Here is a 17,037-nt window from a genome sequence, read left to right as displayed (position 1 = left end):
AACATGAATTGCACAGATAATGTACTACTGAATAAGTTGTTCTGCTAATTTATGTTGTCTAAACCACTGGAAACCTGCTAAACCAATTTGGTAGGCCTGAGCATATACAGTTAAATGTCCAAAATTTTCACTAGTAAATTAGGAAATCTATATTATTAGAAAATTACTGATGATGGTATCCAATATGTTCTAGCAGTGCTACCCCATGGGTAAGTTTCAGGTTTTCTTTTTTTCCGAATCTAGTCTCAATCCATTCTTGTCTGTTGGTGCTGGGGTGTTATTTTATTCTTGTCTCATATTTCTATCACTCTTATCAGGTTTTCATTTTCTGCAAGAAAGCCTAGAACACCCATGGTGTTATGGTGAATACAATCTGCTGGAATCTGTGAAGCTCATGTGGATTTCATTGTGTTTGAATGAATGTATGTTGATGCGTGGTTACTGTGTAAGAGAGGAAGCTGATCAAGACAAACAAGTCCATCCCGAGGCCTCTTCACCTCACTCATGTCCACCCATATGAACTAATCAGACTTCATAATTACGACCTTGAGTGGCGCACCGCACACAGAGCAAATTCAATAAACTACAGCCTCCCAGCTGATAGCACACTGGAGGGATGGATTTCTTTTGTAATGGTGTTGCCATCCCAACACTTTGCAAAAAAAAATCTTTTGGCTAGGAGATTGTTTATTTTCAGAGATGACAGGTACAAAAGCTAAAAATATATCCATATAATCAATAAGCACTTCAACTGCTTTTTAACCTACCTTGTCATTGGTTCAATCAAACTCACTTTCAGCTGATAATTGGTGGCATGTTAGATCAGGCTTAGATGTTTAGTGATAATGAAATGTGTTTTGAAAATGAGTTTTACTACCTTTCAAATAATGTTCACAAGGCTGTTTATTTGATCAAAAATGTGTCATTTTGTGAAAAAAACCCCAAAACAAAACAGTAATTTTGTGAAATATTATTAGTTTAAAATGACTTTTCTATTTTTATATATTTTAAATTTTAATTTATCACTGAAATGGCAGAATTTCTGTCACTTTAGATCTATTTAATGCATCTTTGCTCAATAAAAGTACTCTTTTTCTTTAAAAAAACATTCATATTTATGTATATTGTGCTCATATTATGTATTTTTTCATCAAAAAATCTTTTTGAATTAAGAGGCCATAAACCGACCCCATAACTACATTACAGACTGTACATTAAGAATCCAGTTTAGGATAAAAGTTGATTTTAGACAGAAGTCATGGGCTTAATGAAAATCAAACTTTTGCTAATCAGCACTATAAAATGCCACGCACCACAAGATATCTTTCCCTCAGGAAACTATAAAAAGAAAAGGCAGCATCCCCTCTGTGCAGCTTCATGGGCCATTTTGAGCCCTGAACATTTCTCTTAATCAAACATTCTTTTATCTTCCACCAGAGGAGCTAGAGATCTGGAATTTTGCAATGGCAAGAAACCTGACTTTACTTAAATCCTTTTTGGTTTGTGATGCATCAGACATCATTAATTAAAGCAGGATACAGATAATGTACCTCTTTTGTGTAGCAAACTCCACTAGATGTTCTTCCTCTTTTCTCGAAAACATCCCTGATGAATGTGTCCCTCATAAGTGCTACAGGACACAATGAAATCCCACATCAATAGAATTGATTGCAGAGCAATTCTCTGACACCCCTTGTGGAAAAAGATGGACAAATAGGGGAGAAAATTGCTTTTCTGACCCCTCACCTGTCAAAAAGAATCCCTGTGAAGAGGTAAATATGCTTACAAAAGAAAATGATTGATCAAAGCAGAGGAAGAACCAGAAATTACTTTGCATTGAACTCGTCAGTGTATTTTTATGTACTCCGCAAATATAAGTCAAATGAGGACTGTTAAATTTCTAGGGGAAAAGCAGGAGTGTGTTTTATTTTTGGAAATATTGACTACAAAATCTATTCCTTAATCGTCATTGACAGTTTTTTTTTTTTTTTTTTTTTTTTTTTTTTTGCCGTTTCATTTCTTTAAAGATTGTTTTTCCTCCACAGGTGTCAGTGTTAGCAAAGACAAAACAGATTATTTTAAGTTAAATTTATTACCTGTACAGTTAGAGTCAAAAGTTTACATACACCTTGCAGAATCTGCAAAATGTTAATTATTTTACCACAATAAGAGGGATCATACATAATGCATGTTATAACTATATTTTTGAGATCCATCTTTTTACACTGAGGACAACTGAGGGACTCGTGTGCAACTATTACAGAAGGTTCAAACGCTTACTGTTGCTTAGGAAGGAAACACAATGCATTAAGAGCCAGGAGTGAAAACTTTTTGAATTTGAAGATCAGGGTAATTTTAACTTATTTTGTATTGGAAACATGTAAGTATCTTCTGTAGCTTCTGAAGTGCAGTACTAAATGGAAAAAAAAATATGATATTTAGACAGGATAGGAGAAATGTAAACATCATTCTGTTCAAAAGTTTTCACCTTCTGAAGCATCAGTAAGCATTTAAACCTTCTGTAATAGTTGTTTATGAGTCCCTCAGTTGTCCTCAGTGTGAAAAGATGGACCTCAAGTCATACAGTCAATGTTGGAAAGGGTTCAAATACAAAAATGCTGAAAAACCAAAGAATCTGTGGAATCTAAAGGATTTTTCTGAAGAACAGCGGGCAGTTTAACTGTTCAGGACAAACAAGGGATTCATGAACATCCATTACTAAACAAAAAAAAAAAAAACAGCTGTGAATCATTCAGGTAACAACACAGTATAAAGAATCAAGTGTATGTAAACTTTTGAACGGGGTCATATTTATAAATTCAACTATTATTTTCTCTTGTGGACTACATGTAAACATCTTTTATGTGACAAATAACATGCATTATGTATGAACCCTCTTATTTTGGTAAAATAATTAACATTTTGCAGATTCTGCAAGGTGTATGTAAACTTTTGTCTTCAACTGTATGTTTAAATTTGTTTTTTGATATGACTAATAAACCTCTCCTGATAATTAGAAGAGGTCTAAGAAACTAAAAAAAAAAAAAACATGTTTGGTATCAGATAGTAAGTTGAGTGAGTATTGCTTTTTTAATACTTAATTATAATTAACAACTTTTTGTCTAGTATTCCAGTTTCCATGGAGTAAAAAACTGTCAGGTAACCAGAAAAATATGCATGTATCAAATACTTTCTTATTTCCACATTTGTACTTTTTTACTGTGTAAATTCCAGTATGCCTGGTAAGATTTACCCTTAATTGTCATATCAGCGTTTTGGTGAATTAACAAGGTATCATTTTAAGGGTGAAAACGAAGTAGAAAAGCGTGTTGTTGGCATATGAAGATCGGTGACTTGAGACGTAGACGTCAGCTAGGCGGGGGGGTAATAAAAACTCCCATTCATCCCGAGGAGGGGCATAATTGGCTTGACCACATCTTGAAACCTCTGTCTAGAATATGTGAGGCAATCATGTACTTCTGCGTCTAGCGCTTGGTGAACTCCAGTCCCACTGAAATAATGGGTTAGAAAACTCTTCAAACTTAATGGATTACCCTGACTTCACAAAGCACAGATTCGTTTCAAAACCAAACTGAATAAGTCCTTTGCATAAGCCATAATTAATGGTGCAATGATTGAGTCCAACGTGAGTCTGAGTTGCGCGTGGTGCGCTGGAGGTGGTGACGGAACCAGCGCGCACTTGGATGAGAATCACTCAGAACACAGTCTGAGTCCGACCGGACACCTGGTGGTCGCCGTGTGCCTTGGATTCATCGGAACTTTCGGGTTTCTCAACAACACGCTCGTTCTCATCCTGTTCTGTCGCTACAAAGTGCTGCGCTCGCCCATGAACTGTCTTCTGGTGAGCATCTCAGTGAGTGATCTGCTGGTGTGCGTCCTCGGCACGCCGTTCAGCTTCGCCGCCAGTACGCAGGGCCGGTGGCTCATCGGACGAGCGGGATGTGTGTGGTACGGCTTCATCAATACATTTTTGGGTGAGTCTGTATGTTACAGCGATGTCGAAACGATTAAAGTAGGCTGGACAGGCACCTGTATTTCTACTTTTGCATACGCAGCAACATCGTGAAACGTTTTAAACGTTAAAATTCGTTTAAGTGATATCTGATACAACAGATGCTGTTTGTTTTTCTCCTTAAAATCTTCCTAAATGCGTTTCACACCGTTGTAGAAATGTACTTGCAGCACGTTCGCTTGGGGCGTTTTAGAAACCGCCACCTCCGACCTGTAAATTTCACCGTCATAAAAATGTTTTGTCTTTCAAAGTAAAAAGATACCAGTAAGGTGATAAAGAGAGAGATAAATATCAAACAGTGACACTCAAGTGTCTTTTTATATTTCATCATACTAGCCTAACTTGACATGAGCTAACTTAATTCAGAACGATATTACTTACGTACGTTTAAATAACCGACATAATAACATCGCTGCAGTCGTATATGTCTTAAAAATCCTCCTTACCTGTGGGTAACCTAAACTTAAATGTGATTACAACAACTATCGTGTGTTATATTAATAGTTTTATAGTAGTTATTGATATAATTTGTCCTGAGGTAAAAGCGTTTCTCTTCACAAACTTCCTGTCAGACTCGTGAGCGCGCGGCTGCTCTAGTCGTGTTTTTTTCCCGCCAGTTAGATGCTGCAACGCCTATTAAGTGTGTTAACCAAAGCTTGCAGTAATATGAATATTAGAATTTATTTGAGTGAATTGTTTGACAGTTGTGGTAAATTGCACGTTGTTGGCACAGCTGGAGTTACAATTTAGGCTGGAAAGCTTATTGCTGTATTTTAATACATTTTAAACCCCTAAATAAAACATCCCACAAACGATGCAGTTCGGTCCTTTTTTAATAAGCATAACATCTAAAAAAGGCATTGTAGTTCACCCGATAACTAAATAGATACCTAATCCACTACATAGGCTATGTTTACACATAATATGAAATCAGGGTATAACCTTCCCCCTGCCCATAGATGGCAATCGGTTTAAATGGATGTTGTCTTGTTGACATTTTAAACTTGTCGTTTTGGATTTAGTTTGTGGAACACGTGTTTCTGAAAATGTACCACAGTAAAAGTACAATATTCTTTGCAATACACTAGAGTGTAAATGCAATAGTACATGGAAGTAACACAGTATTACCATCTGATACCATCTATGTTTTGGTAGGGGTGTTTAAAAAAATAAATAAAAACTACAGACTACAGACAAAGCTCAAAACTACACAAAAATTCCAACCCACTAAACTTTCCAAAGTTACAACCCACAGTAATAAGTTCATTGCCTTTCTCAGTTGCTGACGAAAATGAAGTTAGTACTAGTTAATGAGTTTAAAATTCATTAAATACACTAAAAGTCAAAAGATTTGTCAATACCGGTCAAATTTATTTATTTATTTTTTTTTAAGAAGTCTCTTCTGCTCACACAACCTGCATATATGAGACTCGAAGTAGAGCAAAAACAGCAAAATTTTGAAATATTTTTACTATTTAAAATAACTGTTTTCTATTTGAATATATTTAAAAATGCAATTTATTTCTGTGGTTTCAAAGCTGAATTTTTAGCATCATTACTCCAGTCATATGATGCTTCAGAAATCATTCTAATGTTCTGATTTGCTGCTCAAATAGCATTATTATTATCATTATGTTTAAAACAGCTGAGTAGAATTTTTTCAGGTTTCTTAGATGAATAGAAAGTTCCAAAGAACATTTTGTAACATTGTAAGTGTCTTTATCATAACTTTTGATCAATTTAAAGCATCTTTGCTAAATAAAAGTATTAATTTCTATAAATTCTTTCTAATATATGTTTCTTTTACAGCGAATCAGCATATTAGAATGATTTCTGAAGGATCATGACACTGCAGACTGGCGTGATGATGATGAAAATGTAGCTTCGATCACAGGAATAAATTACATTTTAAAATATATTCAAAAACAGTTATTTTAAAAATATTTCAAAATTGTACTTTGGATCAAATAAATGCAGACTTGGTGAGCAGAAGAGACTTCTTTAAAAGACATGAACAATTTTACTGTAGAAATAAATAATTGGAAACAAAGATGATAAACTTTTATTTAAAGTGTAATTCAAAAGACCCATGTGTTGTCTTAATTGGAAACTTGTTAAATAAACACACGAGGGCAGAGGTGTATTCTTCTTCTGATTAGGGTTTAGCACTCGACCTGAAGGCGAGTAGAGCTTTATTCAGGTAAGTAAGATGTATGCTGTCCTGTTCTTGACCCATAACACAGACTCTGTAATAAGGCTGCGTATAGTGTTTCCTGTGAATAGAATAGCTGTTGTTGTTAATTAACAGGTGTCACTTTTCTGGTGCCAGCAACCCTTGAGATCAAACTGGTCTGTGTGATTATATGACAATAGATTTTACCATCAATGCTTAAGAACTCTATATATGACCTAGATGGTAATTAAAAAAATGTTGTAATGGTCAAAACCGCAATGACCGGTCAGGGTCCTCTGCTGAACAAAGCTGTATGAATCACCACTGGTTCAATAAAACTACACTTATGGGAGAACTAAGTGTGCTTTTATGGAGAAAACCTCTGTAATTGGTTCCACTCCTTGAAAGCCTGATAGCAACTGCTTCTCATTGCTTTCAAAAGGCTCATTACTCGCTTTCCTGATTAGCTGTCATCAGGAACCGTCATGCATATGATATAAGTTGCTTCTTTACTCGTTCTCAATGTCTAATGCCATTATGATGGTAATTGTAAGCAGTGGGCTATACACTTGTTTCATGGATTATTGCTATCTCCCTCAAATAAATGATGCTGATAAAGTGCTAACAAAGCTGATACTTACAAGACAAAAAGAAATTTATTCTTTGAAACATCAGCACAGCAAACACACTGTCAGGCTCATGGAGATATAACTTCATCCAGACAGTGCAGATTTTATACACACACTCACATCAGGCAGAGAAAAATGACTGTATAAAGGTTCAAAATGTTCTTGAGATGTTCTTTTTCATGCAGGCTTATACAGTAGTTTAAATATTCAAGCTCATAGTCTCTTTGAACAACTTCATTTTTGAGTCAAGGTCTTTCTAAGCAGCTTTTATATGATTAGGATGGCAGGATTTTGGGAGATGATTTTCATGAAAACTGTGAATGTGTGAGACTGGAAATGCAGGCACATGTGTTTTGTCTTTGCTTAAAGTGAACTCTAAATGCAAATTTACACACAAAAAAATAAAGGTAGTCTTTAGAGTTCTTAAATCAGTTACTGAAATGAATCTGTACTCTACTAACAGTGCTGCAGAAAGTTTCGCTATTGATTATTGTAGTATCAACTTTAATTTTAATTTCTGGGTGAATAATTGCTTTAAAACAGTTTTTACTCAGAAATTGCTAGTAAATTTCACAATTACAAAGAAACAGCAAGTATTAAACATTTAAGAATTAAATATTTTTTTACATTGTAGAAAATTGGTTCCTTACTAATGGCACATATTACTGAATAAAAAACTGGGTTTAGAATTTAAATAAAAATAGAAACCCAATTAACAATTTAACAATTAAATTTTGAAGTAAAAAGTCTCAAATAGTATTTTCTTTATGTTATGCAATAATCATTTTTGTCAAAATGTATCGAAATTCTCTTTTTTCATTGTTAAAGGAGTCATCGGATGCTAAGTTCACTTTTCCATGTTTGAACATTAATGTGTGTTGGCAGTGTATGTACAAATCTACCCTATAATGTTAAAAATTCATGCAGTGGTTTTTAATTAATCTGTAAAAATAATATTCCCTTTTTCAAATCGAGCCATTCTCAGATGCCTGTCGTTGTGGCGTCACACAGACAGAGGCCGCTCCCACAATAGTTGATTGACATGAGTGTTTTACCTCAGATAAGCTGTAACAGTCCAACCTCTTTGTTTTGTTGCCGGAGCAGGGATGTAAATTAGACAAGAATATCTCCGATTGAGCAATTGAGGTGTTGTGTTGCTGGATGTAATAATGATCGTGGTGGTCGTCATTTACTCCCGACATCTGAGCCCTGAAGATGCAGTAGATTACGTTTGTTTGTGAAGGGAATGCACCTCCCATTTCCTAATAATGTGCTAGTTAGCAAGTTTAGCGGCTAAATGCGGCTAAAGTAAACAGGCTCGTCACTCCACAGAGAGAAGAGAGGGGCGGGGCGAGCAGAGCTCATTTGCATTTAAAGCAGCCTCGACCAGAATGAGATGATTTTTGCAGAGCTGATTTTGGCAAGGTAAAAAGAACGTTGTTTTACACAACCATTGAGAATTTTTAACCAAAGTATATTATAGACTTTTCATTAAGACCCTAAGGAATCATATCAACTTGTGGAAAATGGGCATCCGATGACCCCTTTAAGCAAGCTAAACTCACAGCACGAAATATGATGTATATTTGCAGTGCACCTAATAAAACCACAGATTTGGCCTTTTACTCAATGTAAACAAACCCTCAAAGGTAATAAGGATCTGTAAGCAACCCAGAACTGCAGCTATTACTCATAACAGTGCATTGGTTTGTCTGTGTATCTCTCTTTTGTTTGTACAGGTGTCGTGTCTCTAATCTTGCTTGCGGTGCTCTCTTACGAGCGCTACTGCACCATGATGGGGGCCACACAGGCAGACTCTACCAATTACAGAAAGGTGGCCATGGGTATTGCCTTCTCCTGGATATATTCCATGATTTGGACTATTCCGCCACTGTTTGGATGGAGCTGCTATGGTCCGGAGGGGCCCGGCACCACCTGCAGTGTCAACTGGGCCGCCAGGACAGCCAACAACGTGTCTTACATCGTCTGTCTGTTTATCTTCTGCCTTATTCTTCCTTTTATGGTGATTGTCTACAGCTATGGCAGACTCCTACAGGCTATTACACAAGTAAGTGTCACAACCATTACTGTCTACTACAGCTGATGAGTTATTGATTTCAGAAAAGCTTAATGCTTCATATTATCGACCATTATGCCTGATTTGTAGAGACTTGGCTTGGATGCATTTCTTGAGTTGTGTGATAAATTTGGCCAGGCTTGGTAAAGTTAAATGATTAAATAAATTATGAATTAAGTGATTTTCTCTTCAAGGGATAGTTCTTTAAAGGATCAAATTCTGTCATTAAAGGAGAAGTCCACTTCCAAAATAAAGATTCACATATAATGTACTCACCCCCTTGTCAGCCAAGATGTTCATGTCTGTCTTTCTTCAGTTGTAAAGAAATTATGTTTTTTGAGGAAATCATTTCTGCATTTTTCTCCATATAACGGACTGATATGGTGCCCCGATTTTGAACTTCCAAAATGCAGCTTCAAACGATCCCAAATGTGGTTGTAAATGATCCAAGCCGAGAAAGAAAGGTCTTATCTAGCGTAACGATCATTTATTTTAATAAAAATAATACAATTTATACTTTGTAATGCCAAACACTCGTCTTGTCTTACTCTGCCTGGACTATTTTTGTTCCGGTAAAAGACTTTTGACGGTACTTCTGCAGCGATGTAGGATGATTTTGAAATTATTTTTGAAGTTGAGGGAGAAAATATGATTGGAGTTCTTCGACATACCCTAACTGTCTTGAGTCAGAATACAGAGAGAATAATGAGAGAAAGGCAAGACAAGCTTTGAAATAAAAAGTATTTAAATTTCAATTTTTTTAATGAAAATAACAGATCGTTTTGCTAGATAAGACCCTTCTTTCTCGGCTGGGATCGTTTACATCCGCATTTGGGATCGTATGAAGCCGCTATTTAAACTGCCTTTTGGAAGTTCAAAATCGAGGCACCATATCAGTCCATTATATGGAGAAAAATGCAGAAATGTTTTCCTCAAAAAACATAATTTCTTTACAACTGAAGAAAGAAAGACATGAACATGAGGGGGTGAGTACATTATATGTGAATCTTTGTTTTGGAAGTGGACTTCTCCATTTAATTACTCACCTCATGTCATCCCAAAACCGTAAGACCTTTGTTCATCTTCAGAACAAAGCACAAAGAAAAAAAAAAACGACTTTATTCAACATTTTCTTCTCTTCCGTGTCAGTCTTTGCTGTGCGTTCTTGGATTTCATTAAAGATATCTTATTTTGTGTTGTGAAGATAAACAAAGGTCCTGCGGGTTTGGAATGACATGAGGATGAGTAATTAATGACAGAATTTTCATTTTTGGATGAACTATCCCTTTAAGATGTACATAATACAATAGCAGCAAAAAAACACATTTTCCATACTCTTTTAGTGGAAAAACTGTCCTTGACTACTTCACGTTACATTGCAGCTCATTATTGTGACAGAAAATGCAGCAAATGATTTATGCAACCTTTCACAAGAGAAACAATTACCTGGACTTCAACTTCAGATTTAATTAGCGTAATATTCACAAATTACTATGAGTTTTCGCAATGACCTTTTTGCACCATTAATTAACAAAACCACTCGGCAGTCCTTTCAACGTGCGGTTCAAATTAAAAACTGTTTGTATATTTCAACTCGCGGCAGTTTCCTGTCTGTGTTCCTCTATCATTTTCATTTTTATCAGAGGATGTTAGATTAATTCTTTTTTTGACCACTCACCCCAGAGATGTCCTGTACTGCCTGTTGATCAACACCAGCAGTCAGCAACAATTGAAAATTATTCTTAGTGTTTTGCATCTCGAATGCAAATTAAGCACCGTATTACGTCAGGAATGGAGCAATTCGTGTCAGAATTTGCATGGAGATGGGAAGAAAACAGCATTTCAATTGAGAAGTAGTTTTTATTTGATGTCCCCAGAGTGGCCCAATTTTCTGGAGTAAACAAAACGCAAATGCTCTCAAAGCTCCCACAATTCCTTTCCTTCCTCCCATCCCTCGCAGAGTGGGTGAGCTAACACAGGCCATCAGCTGCTTACATTAAATGCACTGACACAACAAAGCGTTTTGATTTGCAACCGAATTACCTTCAATAGCAACAATGAATGAGAAATCTCCTTGCAAGCTCCGTCTTCTCTGCGTCTTAATAGACTACAGTGTATGAAAATAGATGTTTCAGCGCTTTTAATAGATTGTGATGTTCGAAGAGAGTTCGGAAATTAAAACATTCATGTTTATGTAAATCAGCCCTGCCTAAAATGGGCCATTGATGCTTTCAGAACTGGGAGATTCACCTTTTCGTTTCACTTCATTCAGCAGCAACTCGTCGCCCAGCCTGTGTCATTGCGTTAACATAAGCATTTTTTTCATAAAGGTTCTTTTGCTGTGCAAAAGCCTTGCTGAATCTCATTTTGGTCTGAAGGTCGTCTGTAGATTGATGCACAGTGTAATCCGCAATGAGCTATATGTGAAGCCGGAGTTATATTGTATCATAGTCTATATAGGTCAAGATTTTGCACTAGACATCAGTAGTGTGATCTAACCTCAGTGGTGTAAATACCCTGCTTTTCTGACGGAAACATGCTTGTGCAAGCAGATAACTTTAAGCCTGGGCTTGTGTTGATAGAAGCAGAAACAAAGGGAGGTCTTCTTAAGCCTGAGCAAAAATCATTTCCAATTAATGAGTTGCTATCTCACAAGGGCAGAGAAAGAAAAAACAAACCTTTAGAATAGACACCTCACAGGGCTTATGACCTTGCAGTCGCCTTTTATTTAGCATTATTCAGAAATCTTGAGCACTTAAGCACACATATATATATATGAACTTTAATGGAAGTTAAGCTATTCGTTTACACAACCATTCAGAATTGTGGGGGCAGTGAGATATACATTTTTAAAAGAATACTTTTGAATATGTTTTGACACATTTCCTGCTTAAGCCATGGCCACATTTAGTTCTGTCCTAATACCGATAATTTTGTCATTGAAGGTACAGATGTATATAGATACTGTCTCAGGGGTTAAAGATAAAAGAAAAAGCCGTATATGACAGATGTGGCACACTTTCTGACCAACCAGAGTTCCAAAAGGACCGTCAGTCCCTTATGCAGCAACCCAGGGTTGAAAGGATAGGTCAGCCAAAAATGAAAAGTTTGTCATCATGGATTCACCCTCAGCCGAGGAATAAGGGTCTTATCTAGCGAAATAATGTCATTTTCTAAAAAAAAGTTAAAATTTACATACTTCTTAACCACAAATGCTCATCTTGCCTTACGCCAGTGGGCACCCGCAGCCAGATTATTTTGATAGCAGCTGGTTCTGAAATGGATCTGTCATGACAGCAACAGTTACTCACTATTTATTTAAATCGCCTTTGAATAAGCACTTGCTTTTCACTTTCACTTTCGAGATCACGTGCACTCTGTGTAAAAGGAGCACATTTTAAGAACACTGTGTCCTACTACGCGACTCTGCGACACATGATAAAAGGAGTTTCTGTCCTAACTAGCCTCGACGGCAACACACAAAATTTCTATTTTAGAAACGGTTTCTATTTCTGCATAGAAATAGAACAACACATACAATGACAGTTATAATCTCAGGTACTGATTATGTGCTTTATTCAGTGTTAAAAGTGTATAATGCGAGTTTGAATATCATTTTGCGTGCCATACTGAAAACAACAACAGATTACCTCAGATCTTTACCAAGGGAACCCTGCCAAAAAACGTGTATTTTACCCCCCTCCAAAATGCGATTGGGCTAGTTTTGGGCTAGTTTTGAGTAGCGATTGGCCGGGTTTTGTTGTGAAAACCTGGCAACCCTGGTTTGTAGACAGAGTTGATGTTACAAATACTTCTTTTGAATATATTGTGTGAACTCATTGTCCCGTTAGCTCGGAGAGCTTTATTATCACTTTACTAAGTTGTTTCGAGTTTCTCTTTCTAATTAACCTTACATTAGGTTAGTCACTCAATTAATTCTCTTGTGCTTTGTTCTCACCCTTCTGAATTATGTTGCATTGATAAGGAGTTATCAGCTAAGTCTGTGTAGTTGTGTTATCTTACAATCAATATATAGTAAATCTAAGTTAAAGTGTTGCCTATGTAATGTGCCAGTGGTTTTTAATTAATCTGTAAAAATAATATCCCCTTTTTCAAATCGAGCCATTCTCAGATGCCTGTGGCTGTGGCGTCACACTGTCAGAGGCCGCTCCCACGATAGTTGATTGACATGAGCATCTTACCTCAGACCCTGCCCTAAATCAGCTGTAACAGTCCGACCTCCATTGTTTCGATGCTGGAGCATGGATGTAAGTTAGACAAGAATATCTCAGATTGAGCACCTGAGGTGTTGTTTTGCTGGATGTAATAATGAACATAGTGGTCGTCATTTACTCCCGACATCTGAGCCACTGAACATGCAGTGGATTACGTTTGTTTGTGAATAGAATGCACCTCCCGATCTACACAAACATGTTTATATTTGCGCAAATCATTCATGATTCACTTACAGCAGAAGTGAGTATAAGGTTGTTGTTTTTTTTTATGAATCTCTGCAATCACCTTTCCTAATAATGTGCTAGCTAGCACGTTTAGCGGCTAAACACGGTTAAATACGGCTAAAGTAAACAGGCTCGTCACTCCACAGAGAGAAGAGAGGGGCGGGGCGAGCAGGGCTCATTTGCATTTAAAGGAACAATCCCTCAGAATGGGTTGATTTTTGCAGAGCTCATTTTGACAAGGTAAAAAGGGTGTTGTTTTACACTACCATTGAGAATTTTTAACGAAAGTATATTATAGACTTTTCATTAAGACCCTAAAGAATCATATCAACTTTTGGAAAATGGGCATCCGATGACCCCTTTAAATTATCCTTTGACTATGTTCTGGCCCACCATCTAGTGGCAAAAATTTTTTTTTGGCCTGATGCCAAATTTACTTCTTGACACCTGGAAAGGTCACGCGTGACGTAGGCAGAAGCACCGACCCATACGTGCAAAGAAAGTCAAATGCCCTTTACAAAAAGGTACAACAACAATGACGAACAATTTTGAAGTGAGGACAAAATGAGATTTTTAGCCCCACCCTACCTTTTCGAACCGGAGTACACAGACGAAGAACAAACCACATGTGACTTTTCCAACGTGATTACGTAATGCATGGACACAGAGCTACTGCAAGACGAGCATTTATGGTTAATAAGTATAATTGAATTGAAATGACCAATCGTTTCTCTAGATAAGACCCTTATTCCTCAGCTGGGATTGTGTAGAGCCCTTTGAAGCTGCATTTATACTGCAGTTTGGACCTTCAACCTGCTGATCCCCATTAAAGTCCATTATATAGAGAGAAATCCTGGAATGTTTTCCTCAAAAACCTTAACCATAGAGCACACTTATACATTACATTAAACTTTTTAAAACCACTTCATTTGATTTATATAGTTGCTTACAGAGTGGCATTATGACATCTCACACAAAATCATTTGCATAATGTTGTCCTGAAGATGATAAAATCATTGCATTTGATCAAAGGCGTTTTTTCCTAATCCGCTGCCTTCAATTTATTTGGATGTCGTTTAATGCAAACCAATTATAGGCCAATCGTAGCGTGAGATCAGATAACTAGAGCGGTGTCTCCACTGTATAAGAGTGATTGTAGCTCTTCTCCGCTGGTATTGAACCACGGGCGCAGAGACGGAATGCTGATAAGCTCTGAGTCTTTTAGACAATTAGCACCCTGTGTGTTTATATGAGATGCGACTCTAACCGTTCGATGCGGTGGAGTCCTGGGGGGACAGGTGCCAGATAAATTCACCATCTACTCTGCTAAATCTCAAAGGGGGTGATAAAAATGCCACATGATGTTATATTACATAGTAACCAGCTCTTCGATTAAGCTAAAGGCTCTTTTTAATTGCATGCATCACAAGCAATCAATTAGATAATGATTCACGCACGTTTGTGATCGATAAGGCCATAAACTGCCTCTTGGGCTCCCATGCTAGGGTGGATTCGGTATACCGTGACAGTCTGAATGTCACCTACAGTACAGGCTTTGTCCCTTCGTCCCCAAGAAAGTGTCAGTGTTATATAAGTTTGAATGAAGATTTGACAGTTGCTTATCCACAGTGCATACAGGACATATAGTTACTCTCCCAGCTCTTGTCACTCCACTCAGCCGTTGACTAACCCATCCAAAATGTCACCCAGCAGGGGGTTGACCGCCTTCCCAAAGAACAGCCTCATTTGCTCGGACACGGCCTGTCTCTTTCTGTAAACTCACACTGCGGGTGGAACGGAGCGCACTGGGAAAACGTAGGGAGAAAAACCCAGTGGATTTGCAACGGCAGTTTTCGCCCTCCTTCTAGACAGAACTGTCTGTTTTGCACAGAGACCGGCTGGTTAGGCAGAACGAGAGAAAGAAACAAAGTTTACATCTGCTGCACGTCATGTTGCCAGCTCTGAAAAAGTGTTGACCTTTCAGTTTTTCAAGAAAGAAATTGTGCAGATTAATCTTTTGATTTAATTTGATAGGTTTGGATTGGGGAAATCCAGTCCAGTTTCCCCTAGGGTTAGGGGAAAACGGCTTGGATGGTTATCGTCAGGGTTTACTGCTGATGTCAGTTCTTTCTGAAGGTTGTGAATACACCACACAAATTTTGAAACATTGTGGATCATACACTTGCCAACTTTTTAAATTGCTACAGAGAAAAACTGGGCATCATACACTAAATGACTGAGGATCACAGACCAACAAACTTTTCAAGATGTTCCAAGCACATCAAATTTATACAGAGAAATGTGCATCATTGTTAGGAGATGAATGACAAATGAAAACACGATGTGTTCTAAAACCATCTTAAAATATCAAACATGTTTAATATCCTCCAACCGGATGGAATCAAAATCTGGACCCATCATACACACTACATAATTTTCTTTGAAAAAACTCCAACTACCCAAAATATCCACAGTAGAGTCAACTTGTCCAAACTGTAAGTCGGGGCAGAAATCTGTGCAAATGTTGTGTAGTGTATTCCAATTTTTACTTCTCAAAACTGCATGTCTTTAAAGATATAATTCACCCAAAAATGGAAATTCTTTCTTTCTTCCACAGATTATTCTGGCTTTCTTTCACAGAATGTTTTTGCTTTTTTTGTCCATTCAGCACATGTCAAAATGTTTAAAACAAAAATTGATTTTACTTGTATAAACAACAACTACAAAAAAAGACATTTGTGACCCTAGACCACAAAACCAGTCATAACTTTTATGCCAAAATCATTAGGATATTAAGTAAAGATCATGTTCCATGAAGATATTTAGTAAATTTCCTACCATAAATATATAAAATCTTAATTTTTGATTAGTAATATGCATTGCTAAAAACTTCATTTGGACAACTTTAAAGGGGATTTTCTCAATATTTTGATTATTTTGCACCCTCAGATTCCAGATTTTCAAATAGTTGTATTTCGGCCAAATATTGTCTCATCCTAACAAACCATACATCAGTAGAAAGTGATTTAAAGTTTTATAAATCTCAGTTTCCAAAAACTTGACCCTTATGACTGGTTTTGTGGTCCAAGGTTACCTTTTTCAAATATCATGAGTGTTCACCCAAAAATGCAAATTCTGTCATTAATTACTCTTTTAAACCCGTAAGACCTTCGGTTATCTTTAGAACACAAATCAAGATATTTTTGATGAAATCCGAGAGCTTTCTGACCCTGCATAGACAGCAACACAACTGAAACTTTCAAGGCCCAGAAAGGTACGGACATTGTTAAAATAGTCCATGTGACATCAGTGGTTCAACCTTAGTTTTATGAAGCTTTTGTGCAAAAAAAAAAAAAAAAAAAAAAAAAAAAGGCCTTCATACAGACATGATGACTTGCAGTTTTTTTCCCAGCCCTACTTATTCGAACCCCAGAATATACAGATGGTGAACTAAGAAAGATGGACATTCTACATCAGAACAGAAAGTTATGGTAACACTTTAGTATAGGAAACAATTCTCACTATTAACTAGTTACTTATTAGCATGGCTATTATTAACATATTGACTGTTTATTAGTACTTATAAAGCAGCAATTTTGCATGACCATATTCTAAATCCCTAATTCTACCCAATTCCTAAACTTAGTAATTATCTTACCCACTAT

The 17,037-nt window shown here is 36.8% G+C and overlaps 1 protein-coding gene across 1 annotated transcript in view; it reads left to right on the top strand.

Annotated features, from left to right (window-relative positions):
- Window positions 1–3,443: 3,443 nt before the first annotated feature.
- The window catches only part of tmtopsb (teleost multiple tissue opsin b), a 39,636-nt gene continuing 26,042 nt past the window's right edge, over window positions 3,444–17,037 (top strand). Inside the window, exons 1-2 of the mRNA XM_051098836.1 lie at window positions 3,444–3,995; window positions 8,575–8,903. Of these exons, the coding sequence (XP_050954793.1) occupies window positions 3,632–3,995; window positions 8,575–8,903 (693 nt within the window). The 5' untranslated portion in view covers window positions 3,444–3,631. The remainder of the gene's footprint in view (window positions 3,996–8,574; window positions 8,904–17,037) is intronic.

The sequence above is a fragment of the Labeo rohita genome, chromosome 24 (assembly GCF_022985175.1).
Source record: "Labeo rohita strain BAU-BD-2019 chromosome 24, IGBB_LRoh.1.0, whole genome shotgun sequence".
Taxonomy (NCBI): Eukaryota; Metazoa; Chordata; class Actinopteri; order Cypriniformes; family Cyprinidae; genus Labeo; species Labeo rohita.
Note: the sequence above shows the minus strand (reverse complement) of the source record. Positions and strands in the feature narration are given on the sequence as shown.